Here is an 18,008-nt window from a genome sequence, read left to right on the forward strand (position 1 = left end):
GGGGCGGAGGAACCGCACAAGGAGTGAGGGGGAGGGGGGGGGCGACAGTCGCGCGTGGGGTGGGAGCTCGAGTGGGGTTGAAGCGCGGCGGGACGGGTCGTGTCGGGTGCGGTCGGGCGGGGCGGTCCGAGACCAAGCCCGGTGGCAATCGCCAATCGGAAGCATCGTGATCGAACGGTGCAGAGCCACTCAAAGTACTCCGTGCGCTCATCAAGAAGCATATGGCTAGCCCAAGACGAAGCTGAGTAGTAGTATCGGGTGGCGTTTGAAATCAGCTGAACTTGATTTCCTTCCAGCGCCCAATGCCGCACCAAAAGGTGTGCTCGGACAAGCCGCAATGGGGCAACATGACCTGGTTTGAGCTCCCAATTTCGCAGCGAAAGGTGTGCATCGAGATTCAGCAACGGGGCAAGTCCTTCAGGCCAACGCCAATCGCAATCGTTTCGCAGTTCCAGTTGGGGCGAAGTTCGGTCTTCCTCTTCGTCATCGATCGGCGGCGAGAGGCGGCGAGTGGTGACGCGAATTTCAACCGAAATCGCGCCACCCTTTGTGCACTTTGAGCAAGAGTCGCTCCCCTCGTCTCTCGCAATGTCCAATGATGTTGTTGTGACGGTTGAATTTTTGCCGATTTCTGTAAGCGTCCATTTTTGAATAGGTTTGGAAACCACCGAGGGTACGATTCCACATAATTCATCCGACGGAAACGAGGCGATGGCACCTGATTCGGGGAGCAGTGGGGGGGGGGGGGGGGGTGAGGATTTGGTTCTGAAGAAGGTCTCAGTTGTTTCGAGCGTCCCGCCACTTCTTGGGCTCGCTCGAGTTTCCGGTTTTCCCGACACAATGAATTCTTCTTCGCTGGTCCGAGTGTTCGCGCTCGGTGCGTGAGAGCCCTCCTCACCCATGCCCTCCCTTCGGAGCCGCGTGTATGCCACCACTTGGGTGTCGTACGCCAGCCTCTACTGTGCACGCAAGCCCTTCTCTGTGGTTAAGGCCGAGCTTCTGTCCCAGGGCCTCTCCAGGACCGACGTTGGAAACATCGACACCGCCTTCTTGGCAGCTTACGCGGGCGCACAGCTTGTCGTCGGGCCCTACGGTGACCGGCTTGGCGTGCGCTGCATGCTGAGCACGCTGATGGCCGCGACGGCGGCGGCGGCCTTTGCCTTCGCGTGTGTGCCGGTACGTGCCCTGCCGCTGGCTGGGCTGTGGCTGCTGAATGGCGCGTTACAGTCGGCAGCCTTTCCGCTCTGCATGAAGGCGCTCAGCCCGATCTTTGGCCCGAGCGAGCGTGGCTCGGCCCTTGGCTGGTGGTCAACGTGTCAGAGCATCGGCGGCGTGGCCGGCTCGGCGGTCGCCGCCGCGCTGCTGTCGTGCGGCCACGGTTGGCGCGCCGCAGTTGGCGCACCCGCACTAGCGGTCGGCGTCGCGGCCGGCCTCGTCGCCCTGGCGCTACCGGAGAGCGCAGCGCCCGCGCGGGACTGGCACAGTGAGCCCTCGGCGCGTCCCGCCTCACCCGACGCGACGCCGCGGCTGCTCACGGTCGCTGCCACCCACCCGCATCTGCTGCTGCTCGGCGGCGCATACGGCCTCGTCAAGCTCGTGCGGTACGTCGCGCTCCTCTGGTTGCCCCTCTACCTGCATGAGGAGCAGGCCCTATCTCCCGCGGCGGCCGGCTTCCTCTCGACCGCCTTCGACGCGGGAGGCGCCCTCGGAGGCGGGCTGTGGGGCATGGCGGCGGACCACCGCTCGCTGCGCGGCAGGCGAAGAGACCGCCGCCTCGCGCCACGGCGTCCTACCCGCCGCGAAGAGACCGCCCCGCCCTCGCCTGACAGGCGCGTCCACCTCTCTCTGCCTCTCTGCCTGCTCGCCGGCGCGGCTGCTGCACTCGGCGGCACGTGCAGCGACGAGGGCGAGCGCGGGGCCGGCCGGCAGCTGCTGGGCGCCGCCGCGGATGGTGGCGGCGGCTACACGGGCCGTAGTGCGACGCTGCTAGCTCTGTTTGCGTCTGGGTTTGGCTTCGTGCTGGCCGGCCCAGAGACGTCTCTCTGCGGCGCGGCGGTCAGCGACCTCGTGGCGGCCCACCCGGACACGCAGGGCGACGTCTCGGCGACAGCCTTCTCACTCGTCAACGGCATCGGCGCCTTTGGCCCGCTCGTGCAGGGCTCCGTCGCCGTCATCGTCGTCGGCGCGTGGGGGTGGGGCGGCCTCTTTTGGGTGCTGGCTGGCCTGTGCATTCTCTCCGCGGCGATGCTCCTCCCCGTCGCACGCGAAGAGGCTCGCCGCGGCGGCGGCGCGGGCTTGGGCTACCAGGCAGTCGAGGAGCGCAGCGGCAAGCTGTCGCGCTCGCGACCGTCCTCGCCCGGTGCATCGTCGACATCGTCCGAGCTACCGTCGCGCGGCGACGAGAGCAGGCTCACACTGCGGGACCGGGAGCCGCTGCTCTCGGCCGGTGTCGCCGATGCCACATGACGAGACGCCCGTCGTTTTATATTTTATCACCAATATCACGCACACGATGCATCTGTGATTCTGTGTGCCTGGCTGCGAAAAGTCACTCCTCAGACCTCACCACCAGCAGCAATTCGGGACGCCGCCTCCTCGCCTTGCTCGACCGCCTCGCTCGCCTTCGAGAGCAGCCGCCGGCTCAGCTTTCCTCCACCCGCTGCCGCCGCAACTAGCGCCTCTGTGCTGCCCAGCAGCTCCTCGTACACCTCCCCCGCCGCCTCTGCCGCGGCGCGCAGCTCAGTGGGCCGCGCCGCGCCCTCGGCCCTTCGCAGCAGGACCAGCAGCGCCGAGGCCGCCTCCCACAGCGGCCGCAGCGCCGCCGCGCCCTCTCCATCTGCCGTCTCGCCGGCCGCGGCAGCAGCGCCGCCCTCTCGGTGCGCCGTCAGCGGCAGGCACCGGAAGAGCGACTCTGCGGCGCGCATGCTGCTGCCCGCAGCGTGAGCTGCCTCGGCCAGCGCCGCCGCCGCCGCGTCTGCATCCGACGCCTCCCTCGCCGCCTGCCCCGCCAGCCGCGACGCCACCCTCAGACCGTGCTGCAGGTGCGAGCGCGCCCGGCTGCAGGCCGCCTCCACCGCCGCCTCTGCCCCCTCCCTCCCCGCCGCAGGCCCCTCCTCCTCCTCGCCGCGCCGCGCAGCAGCAGCACCGGCGACAAGCAGAGCGTCGGCGCGGCGCACGAGGGCGAGGAGCTCCTCCGCCTCGGCGGCGGTGGCGCGCTCCGCGTCGAGCCCGTCCACACCCGCCGACAAGTGAGCGGGCGGCGCGAGCACGAGCGCACGCGCGGACTCGAGCATGGCGGCGCCGGTCGGGCCGGTGAGCCATGCGGACCACGCGCTGGCGAGCCGCGATCTCAGCGCGCCGCAAGCCTCGCGCAACGCATCGAGGGGCGGCGACGACCGCTGTGACGGCCCGCCGCCACTGCTGCTACCCTTGCCGACGCCTTCGCCGCCGCTGCCGCCGTCGACATACCCGACTGTCAGCAAGACGCGCGGCGCAACTTGCTCCAGGCTCTCGAGCGCAAGGCAGATGGGAGTGAGAGGACCACGCCCGTCGGTCGGCGCGTCGAGCCGCGCCCGCGCAGCTGTTACCGCCTCCACGAGTGCTGCGTCACGGCGTGCAGCATCCGCCTCGCGCCGGGAGGTGCTGTAGTTTGTGGTGCACGCCGCGAGTCGAGCGCGAGCAGCCGCCGCCGCCGCAGCGTGTGCGTCCGCCTCGGCGCTCACCCGCTCCACGAGCCGCTCCACGCGCCTGAAACTCTGGCGCAGCGCGGCGAGGTGCGAGGCAAGCGGCAGCGTCGCTGTCGGCGCGTCAGCCATCGTGAAAAGAAAGGAGCTGTTTACAACGAACGAAAATTACGCTGAAGCCGTAGCTTGCGGCAACTTCGCAGGTGTCGTGAGGCACAGGGCGCGGGCAGGGCTCGTGTGCACAGCCTTGTTATGAGAAGAAAATACGTCCTATGGCGCTATGCGCTGGTCTGTGAGAGGTTGAGGTGCGAGCCCTGGAGGCCCTGGGGATGCACAGCGCAAAGAACACCATGTTTGTTGGTTTTCTAAAATCTCTCTCTCTCACCATGGTGCCACCCCGCACCCGTACCATCGACAACACTCTCATCCGAGTGCCGACCCGAGCGCCAATTCTCCGCACGCATAAGGCATATGACCGACGCACACACGATAGCTGGTCGGCTCGATGGCGACACCGCTGCGCCTCAGAGCTTGGGCGAGAGCTCGTTGATCTTTGCTTTGATCTCAGTCATTCGTGGCCCGACGATCCTAGCCACCTCCTTGCCGTCCAAGAAGAAGAGGAAGGTCGGAGCAGCAGCGCCGGCCAGGTCCTTGAGGACGGGCACCGTGTCCGCCGCCGCCCGCGCGAATCCAAACGATAGCTTCTCGCTTAGCTCAAAGTAGAGATTGGAGAAGTGGCCAACGAGCATGTCGCACGGGCCCCAGTTGGATGAGTAGACGTCGACAACTGCGCAAATGGCCGAGGCCGTGTCGCGGCACTGCGCGGGTGGTGTGTTTTGTACAGGCGCAGCAGCGGGCGGGCGGGTATGGCAGCGCATGTGCGTGCGCTCTCTTTACGAGTGGCCGTCTTGGGACGTAGCTCACCGACCAGTTGGCCGCTGTTCTTGACGACGGAGTTCTGCCATTCGACCGACGAGCCGATCTGCTTGATGAACGAGTCGTCCGCCTTCTTAGGCGGCATCCTAGCTGCTGACCCAAAGCCGTTCGCGCTTCACTGCCTCCCTCTGGCTGTGCGCGGATATGTCGTTACTGGGCGCGTGGGGTGGGGGTTCGGGGGGGTGGGGGGGTGGCATCGGGCGGTTGGGTCGTGGCGTTGCATTCACAAAAGCACAGCCGCCGCGGGAAAAAGTTCACAACAGCGCCCGCCGCCCGCGGTTCCCGGCGTGATCTGCCTGCTGTTGAACGCCTGGCATGACATTCGTCGGCTTCCAGCTTGAGCGCTCTGCGCAGGCGCACCATGCCCTCGGCCTGCTGCTCGAGTCGGATGTCCGCGACAGCGGCGCGACAAGCGCGAGCTCAGCACAGCACAGTCTGAGCAGCGGCGAGGCAGCTGCTCGCATCCAGGCGGCGCGCCGCGGCAGTCTCGGCCGCAATGAGTCACTGAAGCAACGGAGTGCACGCCGCGACGCATCGGAGCAGCAGGCGGCGACTCGCATCCAGGCGCAGCGCCGCGGCAGCCTCGGCCGTGACGAGTCTGTGAGGCAGCGGAGGGCACGCCGCGACGCATCGGAGCAGCAGGCGGCGGCTCGCATTCAGGCGCAGCGGCGCGGCAGCCTTGGCCGCAGCGAGTTCATGGCTCGTCGCGAGGAGCACAGCTTCCCACACTCGCCATACCACACCGACCGCGAGCCCATCGACGAAGTGTGGGCGCCGGTGGTCACAGCCGACGAAGAGCCGGATGGTGCGCTCGCCGAGTTGTCGGCAACCGCCTCGCGAATCGTGGCCCAGCTGGACGAGTCGGAGGCGGAGGCCCTCTCAGCAGGGCTCGCTGCTCTGCCAAGCGATGTGCAAAACTCCCATCTAGACGCATCCGCGAGCCTCGACCTCATTGGTAAGGATCTGAGCCACCAGCTGCGGCCGCTGCTCGAGCGATTGAGCCACCACGTTGGTGACTCTGATGCCGTGGCAGCCGCTGCTATCGCAGCGGCAGCGAGCGACGCCGAGGCGGTTGCCGATGAGCTTGTGGCCGCACTAATCCGCTGGAGCTCTCGCGGCGTCACCAGCATCGATCGTGGGCTGCCGCCGAGTGGCCCTCTGGCGGCGCCGGCGCCGGACTCGCCAGCGCGCGGCAACGGCACCGTCAAGCATGCGGCCGCAGTGGACGCCGATGACGCCACTCGAGAGCTGAGCGCGCCAGCGGCGCAGGCCAAAACTGGGTGCGCCACGCCACTGCAGCCCAGGTCCGGTGGAGATGAGTCCACGACGCAGCCTCGCGGCTCGTCACCGCCGAGGCCCTTCTCGCCGCTCGGCTGGCTCAGAGAGCACGAGCAGCTCATCCGACAGGTGCTCGGCCAGGCCACCTCGGCAGCAGCAGGGCTGAGTGGCAACGGCGAGGAGGCAGATGGAGCCTCATCAATCACCGAGGGCCCCGCGTTCCCCACGCTCGCAGCCCTCGCGCAGCTAGCCGGCGAGGTTGCTGCCAGCGAGTTGGCGGTCGGCAGTCGGGATGGCCGCCCACAAGGCATCCCGTCGAAGCCGCCCCTGGTTAAGGCGGCGCCCGAGATTGTGAGCGGCTTAGTCTCTGCGATGAAGCCCTTTACGAGGGATGAGACGACCGCCGGTGACACCCATCGCGATGGTTCCGCTCGCCTCCAGTGGCTCGGAACAGGGGCAGAGGCCGCGGCAGCAGAGGAGGAGCTGCTACGGAGGCAGGCGGCGGACAGCCTCTACGTCAACGCTGAGGCCGTAGCTCACGTCGATCTCGAGTGGCCAGGCTCGGGACTCGGAGCAGCAGAAGCTGCGGAGGAGCGGGAGGGCGTGCCGCACGCACCGCCGGCTGCCGACGATACGGTGACTCCGGCCGAGGCGTGGCTCATCACCAATCGCGAGCACTTGGCGGAGCTACGTCGCGCGGCGGCAGCCGCCGGCTTGGACGGCAGCATAGGCCGTAACGAGGCGGCCGCAACAAACGGGCGCACCAGCACCACTTCGGCTGCGTCTCCGACAGCCGCAGGACCTGAAGTGGCCGAGGCACGCGATGTGCTACGAGCAGGCGAGACGAGCGGACGAGACGACGCCTTGGGCTCCGAGCCGCGCGCGACCGGCCTGCTCTTTGCCGCAGACATCGAGTCGCGCCCGACCGACGAGGAGGTCCAAGCGCAGCTTCGCAGCCTTGGCGACGGCGTCGTGGCATCGGTGGGCAAAGTGACGAGCCGCTTGCTGCCAGCCGCACATTCGACCGCAGCGCAGGCAGGATCGATGCTTCCCACCGCCGCCCCGAGTGATCGGTTCTCTGCCCTTGGACCGATGCCACCGCCTGTGCCGCCGCTTGCGCCGCCGCAGCCACCGCCGCTTGCACCGCCGCCCACCGTTCCACGGGTGCCGTGGAACGTCTCCGAGACGGCATCGCGCTTGGCCGCGATGCCTCTGCCGGCGATGCCGCCCTTGGCCATGCCGCCCTTGGCGGTGGGGCCTCCACCTTACTTTGGATCGGCCCCGACATCAGCGCCAGTGATGCCTCGGCCATCCTTTGGTGACGCTACCGCGGACCGCGCGACGACGGCCGCACCGCCCGCCACGTTCCCTGCTGGCACGTCGTCCGCTGGCGCGCCCGGCGTAGCCGAGACACCCGCCGTGGCACCGCTGCTCGTTGACCCGCAGCTCCCACCTATGCCTCAGCTGCCGCCGCTCTCCCCACCCGGACACTCCACGGCCGCCTCGCTCGCATCGACAGCTCGTGCCTCGTCCCAGTCATTCCGTGCAGCAATTGAAGACTTTCGGCAGCGCATCGCACCGCCGCAGCAGCCCGCGTGGCAGCCATCCACGGCCACCGGCCATGCCCTGCACGCGGCGCTCGAGCAGTCGCGGTGGCAGGTCGGTCTACCCCAGGGCTATGGCCGACCCAAGGCCTCCACGTACGACCAAAGGGTGCAGCAGCTGGCGGCGGGCGTGATGGCCTCTGGGCCGCCAGCGGCGCACGGCTGAGGACCGACGGCGACGACGTCTGCACGAGGGGGATGTGGCCGCTCTAGGCGAGGCGCGAGGAGGGCGGGGGCTCGTTGCGGTACTGCGATCTGCGGCGCCTCTGTGCATAGCGGTGGGAGACAGAGAGAGGTGAGTTCGCGGCCCACGGCTGGCCTGCAGGGGGTAAGGCCCGCCTAGCAGGGGAATCACATGCTACATGTACATGTTGTTGTGCATGTTCATGTGCATGTGCATGTGCATGTTGCACATGCGCACGGAGGGTGGTCTACTATAGCGGGTGTGAAAAGCAACAAGAACCTCGCATGGGGCGACAGTGAGGGTGTGAGAGGATAGGCCCAGGAGTATGTTGTTCACAGACCTTGTTTTTGATAAGTGAAAATACCTCCTATGGGCTATGGCGCTGCGCGCGCTGGTCTATTCACAGCCCGTTGTCATTCGTGTGAGAAGAAAATACGTCCTATGGCGCTGTGCGCTGGTCTGTGAGAGGTTGAGGTGCGAGCCCCGCTGGAGGCCCTGGGGATGGGGGAGACTACCCGCGGGCCTAGAAGGCCCGCGCGCAGGGGGGTGGGACATTGAGACCGGTCATGAATGGAGTGCGCGACTGCGCGACACGCAGGTTGCGAGCAGCCGGTTGTTGGATGTTTTGCGCGTCGCCACAGACGGCGGCGCGCGAGAGCTGTTGCGAGTGGTGCTGGGCGAAGCCCCGGGCGCTGCCGGAGGCTGTGCCGTAGTTAGTCGGTGCGGTCGACGGCGCTCGCGCTTCACACTGAGTGGCCTCAGGGGTTGTGAAGAGATGGTTTGCGTGAAGGGTTGCGTCTTTTGGGTTGTGTGGTTGGTTGAATGGATGCACACCAAGGATCTTGGAGTATAATAGTAGGGTGGGGAATATGAAAAACGCCGGAATTCGGGCGAGTAAGTAGTAAGTATTCTCGCGTCGGCAAATTCGATAAGTGGGACAAGGAGGGATGCGTCCAGGTGGCACGTCCTGGAGTTTGAGGCGGCCTTTGCTCCACACCTCCACTCCTCGGTGACCACGCCACTCCCGGGTTGGATTGGAAATCCGTCAACATGACGTAGCCCCAAATCTCGGTAATGAGAGGAATCCAAGCCAATGAAGCTGTGCACGGCCAGCCCCTCGCTCAACTCCCCCAAGATCCTGGACCCCATCCGCTACAAAACGGTGCTCTGCAAAAACTTCGCGCTCTCCGGCACGTGTCCATACCGGGAGAAGTGCCAGTTTGCGCACGGCGAGGAGGAGAAGAGGGACAAGCCTCGTAAACGCCGAGGAGGCAAAGGGCGCAAACGGGCTGGCGCCCGGTCGGGAAGCCCGTCCAACTTCAGCGAGCTGAGCTCACCGCCGTCTTCTCCACGCTCGCTGCCTCTGAGCGCGCCGTCATCGCCTCGCGCGGCATGCGTGGTTTGTGAGGCCCGGCCGCCTCTGTCGCCGCTGGCGCCGCTGCTGCCACCAGGGCTCGGACACGCGTTCGAGGCGCTGGTCCTGAACCCTTCGCCTATGGGCCCGTCGGCAGTGTCACCTGGTCCGTGCCCGGCTGTGAGCTCGTCGATGGCGGCCTGCGGATCTCCCTCCTACATCCTGCAGAGGCCGGCGCCGCTGGAGCTGCCGCGTGCCCTGCCGCTGCCTCCGGCCACAAGGCCACATGTGGCATCGCATCAGCTGGCCGCCGCGCCGATGCCGGCGCCGCCGGCAATCATGGCGGAGGAGCGCTTCCTCGCTGCGGAGCACCGCGAGCCGAGCTACAACACGGTGCGCAGGTCCATCTCCCTGCTCTGGGGCAGCGACGACCGCCTCGACAGCATGGCGGAGATGCGGTCGGAGCTAGTCGAGCGCGCGGCGGACAAGGCGTCGCCGTTCCTGGCGCCGTTGCCAAAGACGCTCGGCGAGGCGCTCGCGAATTCGCCTCAGAAATGGAGCGTGCCCGCACGCTGAGTTCATGGGGGTTGCGGGCCATGTCTTGTTGTCCGAGATAGATTGTCCGAGATCATCGGAGATTGTCCGAGATCGTCCCGTCTCTTATTGCGCCACACATGTGTCATCAGCATGTATACGTCAGCGGTCTCTCGCCGCCCCATATGTTCTGTCGGGGGAGCGCTCTGAGGCTATCTGTGGTCGGGTGTCGCGCTTCAATCATAGAGTATAGAGAGAGCTCCCTGGCCTTGTCGCGCCGGTCGGACGCGCATGTGTCTCTGACTGTGTTTATCGGTAATCGTTTTGAGTGGTCGTATCAGGTTTCTGCCCGTATCCGTCGTATCTCCCGCTTTCTCCCGCTCTCTCTCTCTCCACGACTTGCTCGTTGCTGCAGTACGTCCGTGTATCTGCAGTGAGACATATAAAGCCGTAGCATATACGTAGAACGTACATAGAGCATGCGTCGAGCTCTCGCGGCTCCGGGCCTCCGGCCTTCGCGCGGGCTCGTCCCAGGTACCAGCCGCCAGCGAGCACGGTCCACGGCGCGGAGCACATGTTCTGGTCGCTCTCGCTGCTCAGGATTAACTTTAACAGCGCCGCACCCGTTGCGCCGCCCCTAGCTAGTGGAAGAGGAACTTGAAGTCCTCCACCCCCATCTTGAACCGGCCCTCCTCCCCGTCGGCCGCGCCGAGGGCGCCGCGCGCGAGCGCCGCCTTCCGCTTCTGCAGCTCGAGGATGCGCTCCTCGACGGAGTCCTGCACGAGGAAGCGCTTGATGCGCACCGGATACCGCTGGCCGATGCGGTGGATCCGGTTGACCGCCTGCTCCTCGACGGCGGGGTTCCACCAAGGGTCGAGCAGGTAGAGCGTCTGCGCAGACACGAGGTTGAGGCCGACGCCGCCCGCGCGGAGCGAGAGGAGGAGGATGCGAGGCCCGTCGCGCGCGGCGAAGCGCTTGAGCACGCTCGCGCGCGCCGGCTGCGAGAGCTTGCCGTCGAGCCGCTCGAAGCGGAGCTCCGCCGCCTCGAGGGGCCGCTGCACGAGGTCGAGCATCGACGTCCACTGCGACACGATCACCAGCTTGCCCACGTCGTCGGGCGGCTCGTCCGCGCCGACCGCCGGCACGGCGGGCGGCGGGAGGGGCGTGGCGAGCGTCTCGCGCACGTCCGCCATGAGCGCCTCCAGCTTGGCAGACGCCTTCCAGTGCGAGTCGAGGTCGACGGCGAAGCGCGAGCCAGGGACCGTCACCAGGCTGCCACGCTCCACCAGCTCGCGGCAGACGGGGCACGGCGCTCGCCCGGCCGGCCCGAGGCAGCCGAGAAGGCACTCGCGGCAAAAGGTGTGCGAGCAGCGGGTCAGCACCGGGTCGTCGAACTGGTCGAGGCATATGACGCACTCGCTCGGCGCGTCGCTCGCGGGGCCGCCGCCGGCGCTCTCGAGCTCGCGCATCGTCCGCTCGAGGAACTGGGCCGAGGCGGCGGCGGACGGCTGCGAGTCGCCGCCCTGCTCGCTCTGCCACTGCCGCAGCAAGCGCGCGCCGAGCCGCGAGATGTCCGCGTCGGCGCCCGAGCGCGCGAGCACGAGGTACGGGTGGTCGCACGCCTGCCGCAGCTGCAGCAGCATGTGCAGCACGGTCGCGTAGTTGTTGAGCACGCGCCCTTCCGCGACGAAGGCGTCGAAGCGCACGCGCGACTGCGTGCGTAGCGCGTCGTAAAAGTCCCTCTCCTCCTCCGACAGGAGCAGCCACTCGATGTGCCTGTCGGTGCGAAGCCGCGGCGGGTGAGAGGCCTCGCGAGGGCGGAGCGGACGGGCTCCCGTGCGCCGCGCACGTCGCTCGGGGGGGAAGCGCCACGATTGGCTGCCCGTCGGCGCCGCGCGTGCTCTTCGTGCGCCGCAGCAGGAGGGGGTCGAGAGCGCCGCGGAGGAGACCAAAGGCGGCGACCACCTCGAGCGAGGCACGTGTCAGGGAGGGTGTCGGGGACGTGTCAGGGAGGGCGTCGGGGACGTGCCAGAAGCGGCGATCACCTTTTCTGCGCCTTGTCGCTCCTCGATGGGCTGCAGCACGTTCTGCCGCCAGTAGGCGTAGTCGTCGAACGGCGCGAGGCGCAGGAAGTGGAGCAACGAGAAGAGGTCGTCGAGGGCGTTCTGGACCGGCGTGCCCGAGACGGCCCACCGGCACTCGCAATCGAGGGCGAAAGCGGCCTTGGCCTGCTGCGTCGCGCGCCCCTTGATCGTGTGCGCCTCGTCGAGCACGACGCGCCGCCAGCGCGCCGCGAGCAGCGGCGGCTTTCGCACGGCGCGAAAGAAGGGGCCCGGCTTGCCTTGGGCGGCGCTCTCGGCGGAGGCGGCCTCGCTCGCGGCGAAGGAGGAGTGCTCCGAAGCCAGGGTGCCGTAGGTGGTGATCACGACGTCGTGGTCGAGCAGCGTCGCCCCCGACTTGTCGCGGCCCTGCCCGTAGTACACGGTGGCGGTGAGGGCGCCTCCCGCGTGCGCGAGCAAGTTCTCGTGCCACTGCGAGAGAAGCGACATCGGGCACACGACCAGCGTCGCGCCGCGTCGCGCCTGCCGCGGGCCGCTCCGGCCCGCCTCTCGGGCCGGCGACGAGGCGACGAGGCGGCCGCCGTGCGCGCGCATCAGGCTCTTTCGCCGGTCGGGCGCAGGGCTGCCCGCGCCGCCGCCGCCGCTCTCGTTGCCGCTGTCGCTGCTCAGCGAGATCACCCGGTGCGATGCTGCCGTCGCCTTCCTCGCCGCCCCGCCTCTCGCAGAGCGCCCAGCACCGCCGCCGCCGCGTCGCTGCCGCTTTGGACGGCGGCCGCCGCGGCCCTCCTCCTCAAAATCCTCCCCAGAGTCCTCGAAATCGTCATCGCTCCCCTCGTCGCTCCCGCTCCCGGCCTCCTGCGCGGGGTCGGAGTCGGACCAGCTGCCGCTCCCTTCGCCGCCGCTCCCCTCCCCGCCGCTGCTGTCAGCGCCGCCGTAGTTGACCCGCGCGAGCGCTCGCCGCGGCCGGCCGCGGTGGCGCCTCTCCCCGCCAGCCGAGTTGGCGGCGGCCTCCTCCTCCGGCCGCGGGCTGGGCGGCAGCTGCTCGACGGAGCGCCGCGTCTGGCGCGGCGCCCTCGCCCTCGCCGAGCGGGAGGCGGCGGGCTCCTCCTTGGCCGCGCCCGGCCTCGGCCGCGGGACGTCACCGCCGCCCTCGAACAATGCACCTCCCGTTGGTTCGACTGCCATCGCCTCCTCTCGCTGCGCCGCCTCCGCCTCTACCGCCACAGCCACCGCCTCTGCCGCCACCTCTGCCGCCTGTTCCGCTGCCGCCACCTCTGCCGCCTCTGCCGCTGCCGCCACCTCCGCCGCCTCCGCCGCTGCCGCCGCCTCCGCCGCTGCCACCGCCTCTGCTGCCTCCGCCACGGCCTCGGTCCCCTCCCCCTCCCCTGCTGCTGCCCCCGCCTCGGTCCCCTCGCCGCGCGGCGTGACTAATGACGTGACGCCCTCATCATGATGAGTGACGCCCTCAAACGGCGTGACGCCCTCAAAGTCGGCGACGATGAGGGCGAGGATCTCGACAGTCTTGCCGAGCCTACCGTCCCGACACCTCCAGCCTCACCAGCCTCTCACGGCGCAACGGGGGGCGGGTCGCGGCGCGGCGCGCCCCATCGCTTCGGCAGGATGCTCGGCTCATCTCGGCTCATCTCGGCTCATCTCGGCTCATCTCGGCTCATCTCGGCTCATCTCGCGCCCCATCTCGTCGGCGAGGATGCCCCCGCGCGGAGCCGCGTCTGCGCTGGAAGGCTCGCTGAGCGAGACAGCGCCGGAGGTGGGGTTGACGTAAAAGGCCGCGGCCTCGCCCCCCTCGCCGCTGAATGCGTACTTGGCCCAAGCCGGGTGGAGCGAACGGTGGGCGCCGCCGCCGCCGCCGCCGCCGCCGCCGCCGCCGCCGCCGCCATTGCCACCTCCGCCTCCGTCGCCGCCACTGTCGCCGCCGTCGCCACGCTCGCCGCGTGTGCGGCGTTCCTGCTCGGTGAGCTCTCGCCACAGCATCCAGCCGAGCGCCTACTCTCGGCTCCTCTCGGCTGCTCTCGGCTGCTCTCGGCTCCTCTCGGCTCCTCTCGCGAGGCGAGCATGCGGGCCGCCTCTCTCTGGTACTGCCTCAGCGTGCACGAGAGGCCGCGCGGCTGGCACACCTCGAAGCGGCGCATCGAGGCGCGCTCGCCAATCAGCTCCCTCAGCAGGCCGCCCTCGGCAGCGCCGCTCGCGCCGCTGCTCGCGGGGCCACCCTCTCCTGCCCCTCCCCTCCCCTCCCTTCCACCCTCGCCTGCCGCGCCGGGACCGTCCTCCTCCAGGTCGATGACGGCGGCGGCAGCGGGCTCGGCAGGCGCGGCGCCGGCAGCCCCCCCGGCCGCTGCCCCGGCCGCTCCGCCGCTCGAGCCGCCGACGAGAGGAGGGAGCAGCGGCCTCATCCCCAGCCGCTGCACTAGGCGAGACAGCGCGAGGCGGCGCGAGGCGGCGGCCGGGGTGACGGCCTCGGCGTCGCTGGCGGCCGCGGCCGCAGTGGCGGCGGTGAAGGCGGCGGCGGTGACGGAGACGCTGAGCGAGATCGGCACCAGGTCCGAGATGCGAAAGTCGCGCCCGCCGACGGCGCCGCACCGCACCTCGAGGGCTATCTTCTTGTCGTCGAGGAGGGGCGCGACGCACTCGGCGAGCTCGGCGCTCAGGCGGCCGAGCTCGGAGCCGGCCGCGGTGCACAGCCGGGTGATGATGTCCAGCTTGCTCTTCGAGGCGAATGGCGAGCTGCGCCCGCCGCCGCCGCCGCCGCGCCCGCCGCCGCCGCCGCCGCGCTTGCCCTTTGGCTCCTTCGCGCTGGCGGGCTGCTGCTGCGGGCGCTTGATCTGCAGGACCTGGCCCTCGTGCAGCTCCCCGTGCCTCAGCTTGGTGAGACACAAGAACCAGGCGGGGAAGACGCCGAGCCGTCGCGGCCACACGGGCGCGCGCGAAGGGCCTGCGCCGGCCGTCCCTCCACCTGCGGCGGCCGTCCCTGGAGCCGGCGGGCGGCTGGCTGCAGGTGGAGGGACGCGCGGCTCGTGGGCCGCCGAGCCGCCGCTGGAGGACTGGCGAGCCATCGAGAAGGGATTGGCGGGCGGCGGCGCCGGTGCTGTCGTCCTTCTGTCGAGCCACCTGTTGATGGCGAGCGCCACGTCGCCCTTGCTCTCCTGCAGATAGGCTCTGCACGTGCTCGTGGCGACGTCACTGCCTATGATGGCGCGCATCTCCGCCACACTCGCCGCAAGGCGATCAGATGCTTGCATGGTGAGGTACGTGCGTGGCGCGGAGGAGCCGTGAGTTGCTCTGGGCGCAAGTCCAGTTCGCGCCCTGTTCGCCGGTAAGAAGGAAAGAATTCGGGCGACTTTTTATATCTTTTCTACCTGCAGATAGGCTCTGCACGTGCTCGTGGCGACGTCACTGCCTATAATAGCGCGCACTTTTGGATTCCGGAGTAAAAGCAAAAAAGAAAAAAGACGTCGCGCACGCGGCGCCGTGGTCCGTGGTCCTGCCGGAGCTTTCCATCCCATTAGCAGCCTGGGAACGGTGGCACACATGCGGCCCATCGTCCCCTTCGTCCGGCCTCGTGCCTCACAGAAAGAGCAGGCCAGCCCCGGTGCGCAGAAGGCAAAGAGTGCGCCCGGCGGGGGCGGCAAGCGACGGGCAAAGTGCAAGCCCTCGGCCTCGAAGAAGGCGAGGACAGCCGCCGCCAGCGTGCCAAAGCAGCGGGCTCCAGTCTCACGCCAGACGCCGGAGGAGGTCGAGGCCGCCGAGGTTCGCTGCTTCGACCCTATGGTGGGGCCGTCGGGGCTCTGGCCACAGAGCCGCCCGCTGGCCGCCTCGCCTCCGCCGCTCGCGCTCGAGATCGCCCGCGGCGAGGGGCTGCGCCAGCTGCGCCTCAGGTGCGCCGACTTGGTGCGTGGCTTGCCGACGGGCGCCGGCGCCCTGGTCGGCGCCTTTGAGCGCTGGCACTTTGGGTGGCTGCTGCACGCGTCCCGTGCCGGCGGGGCGGGCGACCCGCTGCTGCCCGGCGGCGCCGCCGGTGCTCCCGAGCCCGATGCGGAGCTACGGGCCGAGCTGGAGGCCGCTGGTTGCGAGCCGGCGGCGGCGGCAGCGGTGGCCGCCGACTTGCGCCGGGCTGCCGCGGAAGCGGCGACGGCGGCAGCGGCCCGAGCTGCGGCGGCGAGCGCGGAGGGTGGCGGGGAGGGTGGCAGTGGTGGGGAGGAGGATGGGGTCGGTCTGCGAGAGGCGGAGGTCGGCGGCGGCGTCTGGTGCGTGAGTCTGCCGCCGGCGCTGCTCGCCCCGCTGCCGCAGGAGCTGAGGAAGCCACTCAAGATCTCGGACGAGTGGCTCTCCAAGCTACGCGAGATGCACACCGCCACCGTGGCCAGCACCGCCCCAGCCTCCGCCCCCGCCTCCGCCTCCGCCGCCTCTGCCGCCGCCGCCGAGCTCCGATTCCGCTCCGACCTCGCGCGGCTGCTGCTGAGGTACAAGGCGCTCGGCGGCTCCGGCTTCCAGGCGGCGATCGGCGGGGGCGCCTTCGCGGTGCTGCGCGCGAGCTTTGGCGCGCGGCTCGAGTGCTTCGCGTCGCCCCTCAACGCACGCTCGGCCCCATTTTGCTCCGCCTTCCCCGACGTCGACGCGCCTTTCGGCTCGCTCGGCTCCTTCCTCGAGTTCGAGCCGGAGGAGGGCGCGTATGAGGCGAACCCGCCCTTCGTGCCGCTCGTCCTGCGCGCGATGTGCGCCCACATGCACCGCCTGCTCGACCGCGCCGAGGCAAGCCGCAGGCCGCTCCTGTTCGTCGTCGTCGTCGGCGCCTCTTCGGCGCTCAAGAGGCACGCCGCGTGGGAAGACTTGCAGGGGTTGGCCGCGGGACGGCACGGCCGAGCGCAGTGGCTGCTGCCTCTACACGCACACGGCTACACTGAGGGGCACGCGCACATCGCAAAGGGCGGCGCGCGGGCGGCGCGACGAATGTCCTCGTGCGACACGGCTGTCTTCGTGTGGGCCTCCTCGGCGGGGGCGGAGCAGTGGCCGGTGACCGACGGCGCCGAGGCGGCGTTGCGCGCAGCGATGAAGGCCGCCATCCCGCGGACGCTGCGCAAGGCCACCAAGGCCAACCGGCATGCCCACGCTGCGAAAAAGCAGGCGCGCAATCACAGCAGCCGATGACTGCCATGTAATGACACCAATGGGAGGTAAGGTAAGGTAAGGTAAATTTCTCCGCACACACACAAAGAGTGGCGGTGTGGGGCACGGGGCGGGGCGACCCTCCGGCCTTAGGGGACCCCTAGGCTTAAAAGGGTGGGCCCTGGGGCGCCTGCGGCTTAAACGGCTTAAAACTTGCCTAGGCAAGTTTTAAGAGCTGCTGGGCCGCCGATTCCTTAAACGGTCTTAAACGGTCAAACGACTCGGCAGCCTCCCCGCGCCCTTAAACGCGATCACACCATGAATGGTCTATACTCAAAACTTGCCGACGGGCGGCGAAAGCTCTTCGCTCGGCCCCGAGAGCGCTTCGCTCTCTGCCGCCCGCCCGCCCGCTCGCTCGCCCGCCCGCCCGCCAGCCTCCCCGCGCTTAAACGCTCTAAATGGCTCAAATGGCTCAGGTTGGGCGCGGTGTGCGATTCTCTTAAATGGTCTCTTAAATGGGAGCGGCAGCATGGGCCCAATCTCTTAAACGCACCGAGGCGGCTCTGGAGCCGCCAATCTCTTAAAAGGTCTTAAAAAAATCCGGCCCTCAGAACCCTAGGGGTCCCCTAAGCCTCCGGCACGACGATCTCGCCACACCCGGACACGGGTAGGAGCCCCACGCGGGCATTCAAAGTGCAAGCACTGGCCCGGTGCACGTGGGTGAGCAGCCTGCCCCTCCCTCCCGACAAACCAACTCCCGCATACACAACTGGTTGGGTAGTAGTCTAAGTTCTGAGCCTCGCGGCTTAACGGGTCTAAGTGTGGCTAGCCACGCTGGAGTGCTTACGCGGTCTAAGATCAGCGGGAGCCTCTTACACCGGCTAAGTCGGCCATGGCACGCGATATACGGCGCTCGCGCCCAAATTTTCTTCGCCTGCGCGGCGGGCGATCGATCCTCCTCATGCTCAGCAATCGCCGCCTCAGCATCCTCCTCTTCCGATTCTCGTTGCTGCTTCTTGAGCGCACTTCGGCGACATCTAGCCAAATAGTTCTCACAAATAGCCTCAAGCTCAAACAAACGCATGTCAGAGAAGCCTGTGTATGCTGGTCCTCTTTGAACGATCCGCGCGTGAGGTAGCATAGGGCCTTGTTGGCAGCAGCCAGCTTGTTGCGCTGCTTCGTTGCGATGAGCTGATTGCATGCCAAGCACCGCCACGATCTTGAAGCAGAACACATCGCAACCGCATCGTCCGC

At 68.5% G+C, this 18,008-nt stretch overlaps 5 protein-coding genes across 5 annotated transcripts; 3 read left to right on the forward strand and 2 right to left on the reverse strand.

Annotated features, from left to right (window-relative positions):
* Nucleotides 1-900: 900 nt before the first annotated feature.
* On the forward strand, nt 901-3,895 carry EMIHUDRAFT_112350 (hypothetical protein; the record flags this gene model as incomplete). Its single annotated transcript, XM_005784876.1, has 4 exons — nt 901-2,446; nt 2,861-2,939; nt 3,107-3,248; nt 3,887-3,895. 4 exons carry the CDS (start codon nt 901-903, stop codon nt 3,893-3,895), a joined length of 1,776 nt encoding a protein of 591 aa, XP_005784933.1.
* Nucleotides 3,896-4,207: 312 nt separating this feature from the next.
* EMIHUDRAFT_230855 (hypothetical protein) lies at nt 4,208-4,704 on the reverse strand (the record flags this gene model as incomplete). The annotated part of the gene is made up of 2 exons (XM_005784877.1): nt 4,208-4,470; nt 4,608-4,704. 2 exons carry the CDS (start codon nt 4,702-4,704, stop codon nt 4,208-4,210), a joined length of 360 nt encoding a protein of 119 aa, XP_005784934.1.
* A 4,062-nt stretch (nt 4,705-8,766) lies between these two features.
* On the forward strand, nt 8,767-9,926 carry EMIHUDRAFT_441924 (hypothetical protein). The gene has a single exon (XM_005784878.1). It carries the CDS (start codon nt 8,779-8,781, stop codon nt 9,613-9,615), a length of 837 nt encoding a protein of 278 aa, XP_005784935.1. The 5' UTR covers nt 8,767-8,778; the 3' UTR covers nt 9,616-9,926.
* Nucleotides 9,927-10,214: 288 nt separating this feature from the next.
* EMIHUDRAFT_230858 (hypothetical protein) lies at nt 10,215-12,122 on the reverse strand (the record flags this gene model as incomplete). Its single annotated transcript, XM_005784879.1, has 4 exons — nt 10,215-10,250; nt 10,344-11,349; nt 11,423-11,538; nt 11,619-12,122. 4 exons carry the CDS (start codon nt 12,120-12,122, stop codon nt 10,215-10,217), a joined length of 1,662 nt encoding a protein of 553 aa, XP_005784936.1.
* A 3,057-nt stretch (nt 12,123-15,179) lies between these two features.
* On the forward strand, nt 15,180-16,796 carry EMIHUDRAFT_112355 (hypothetical protein; the record flags this gene model as incomplete). The annotated part of the gene is made up of 1 exon (XM_005784880.1): nt 15,180-16,796. One exon carries the CDS (start codon nt 15,180-15,182, stop codon nt 16,794-16,796), a length of 1,617 nt encoding a protein of 538 aa, XP_005784937.1.
* Nucleotides 16,797-18,008: the final 1,212 nt, after the last annotated feature.

This window comes from Emiliania huxleyi (genome assembly GCF_000372725.1).
Source record: "Emiliania huxleyi CCMP1516 chromosome Unknown EMIHUscaffold_167, whole genome shotgun sequence".
In the NCBI taxonomy this organism is placed as follows: Eukaryota; Haptophyta; order Isochrysidales; family Noelaerhabdaceae; genus Emiliania; species Emiliania huxleyi.

Excerpts from the sequence above, each read along its gene's own strand:
- EMIHUDRAFT_441924 (XM_005784878.1), top strand. The coding sequence starts at position 8,779 with ATGAAGCTGTGCACGGCCAGCCCCTCGCTCAACTCCCCCAAGATCCTG.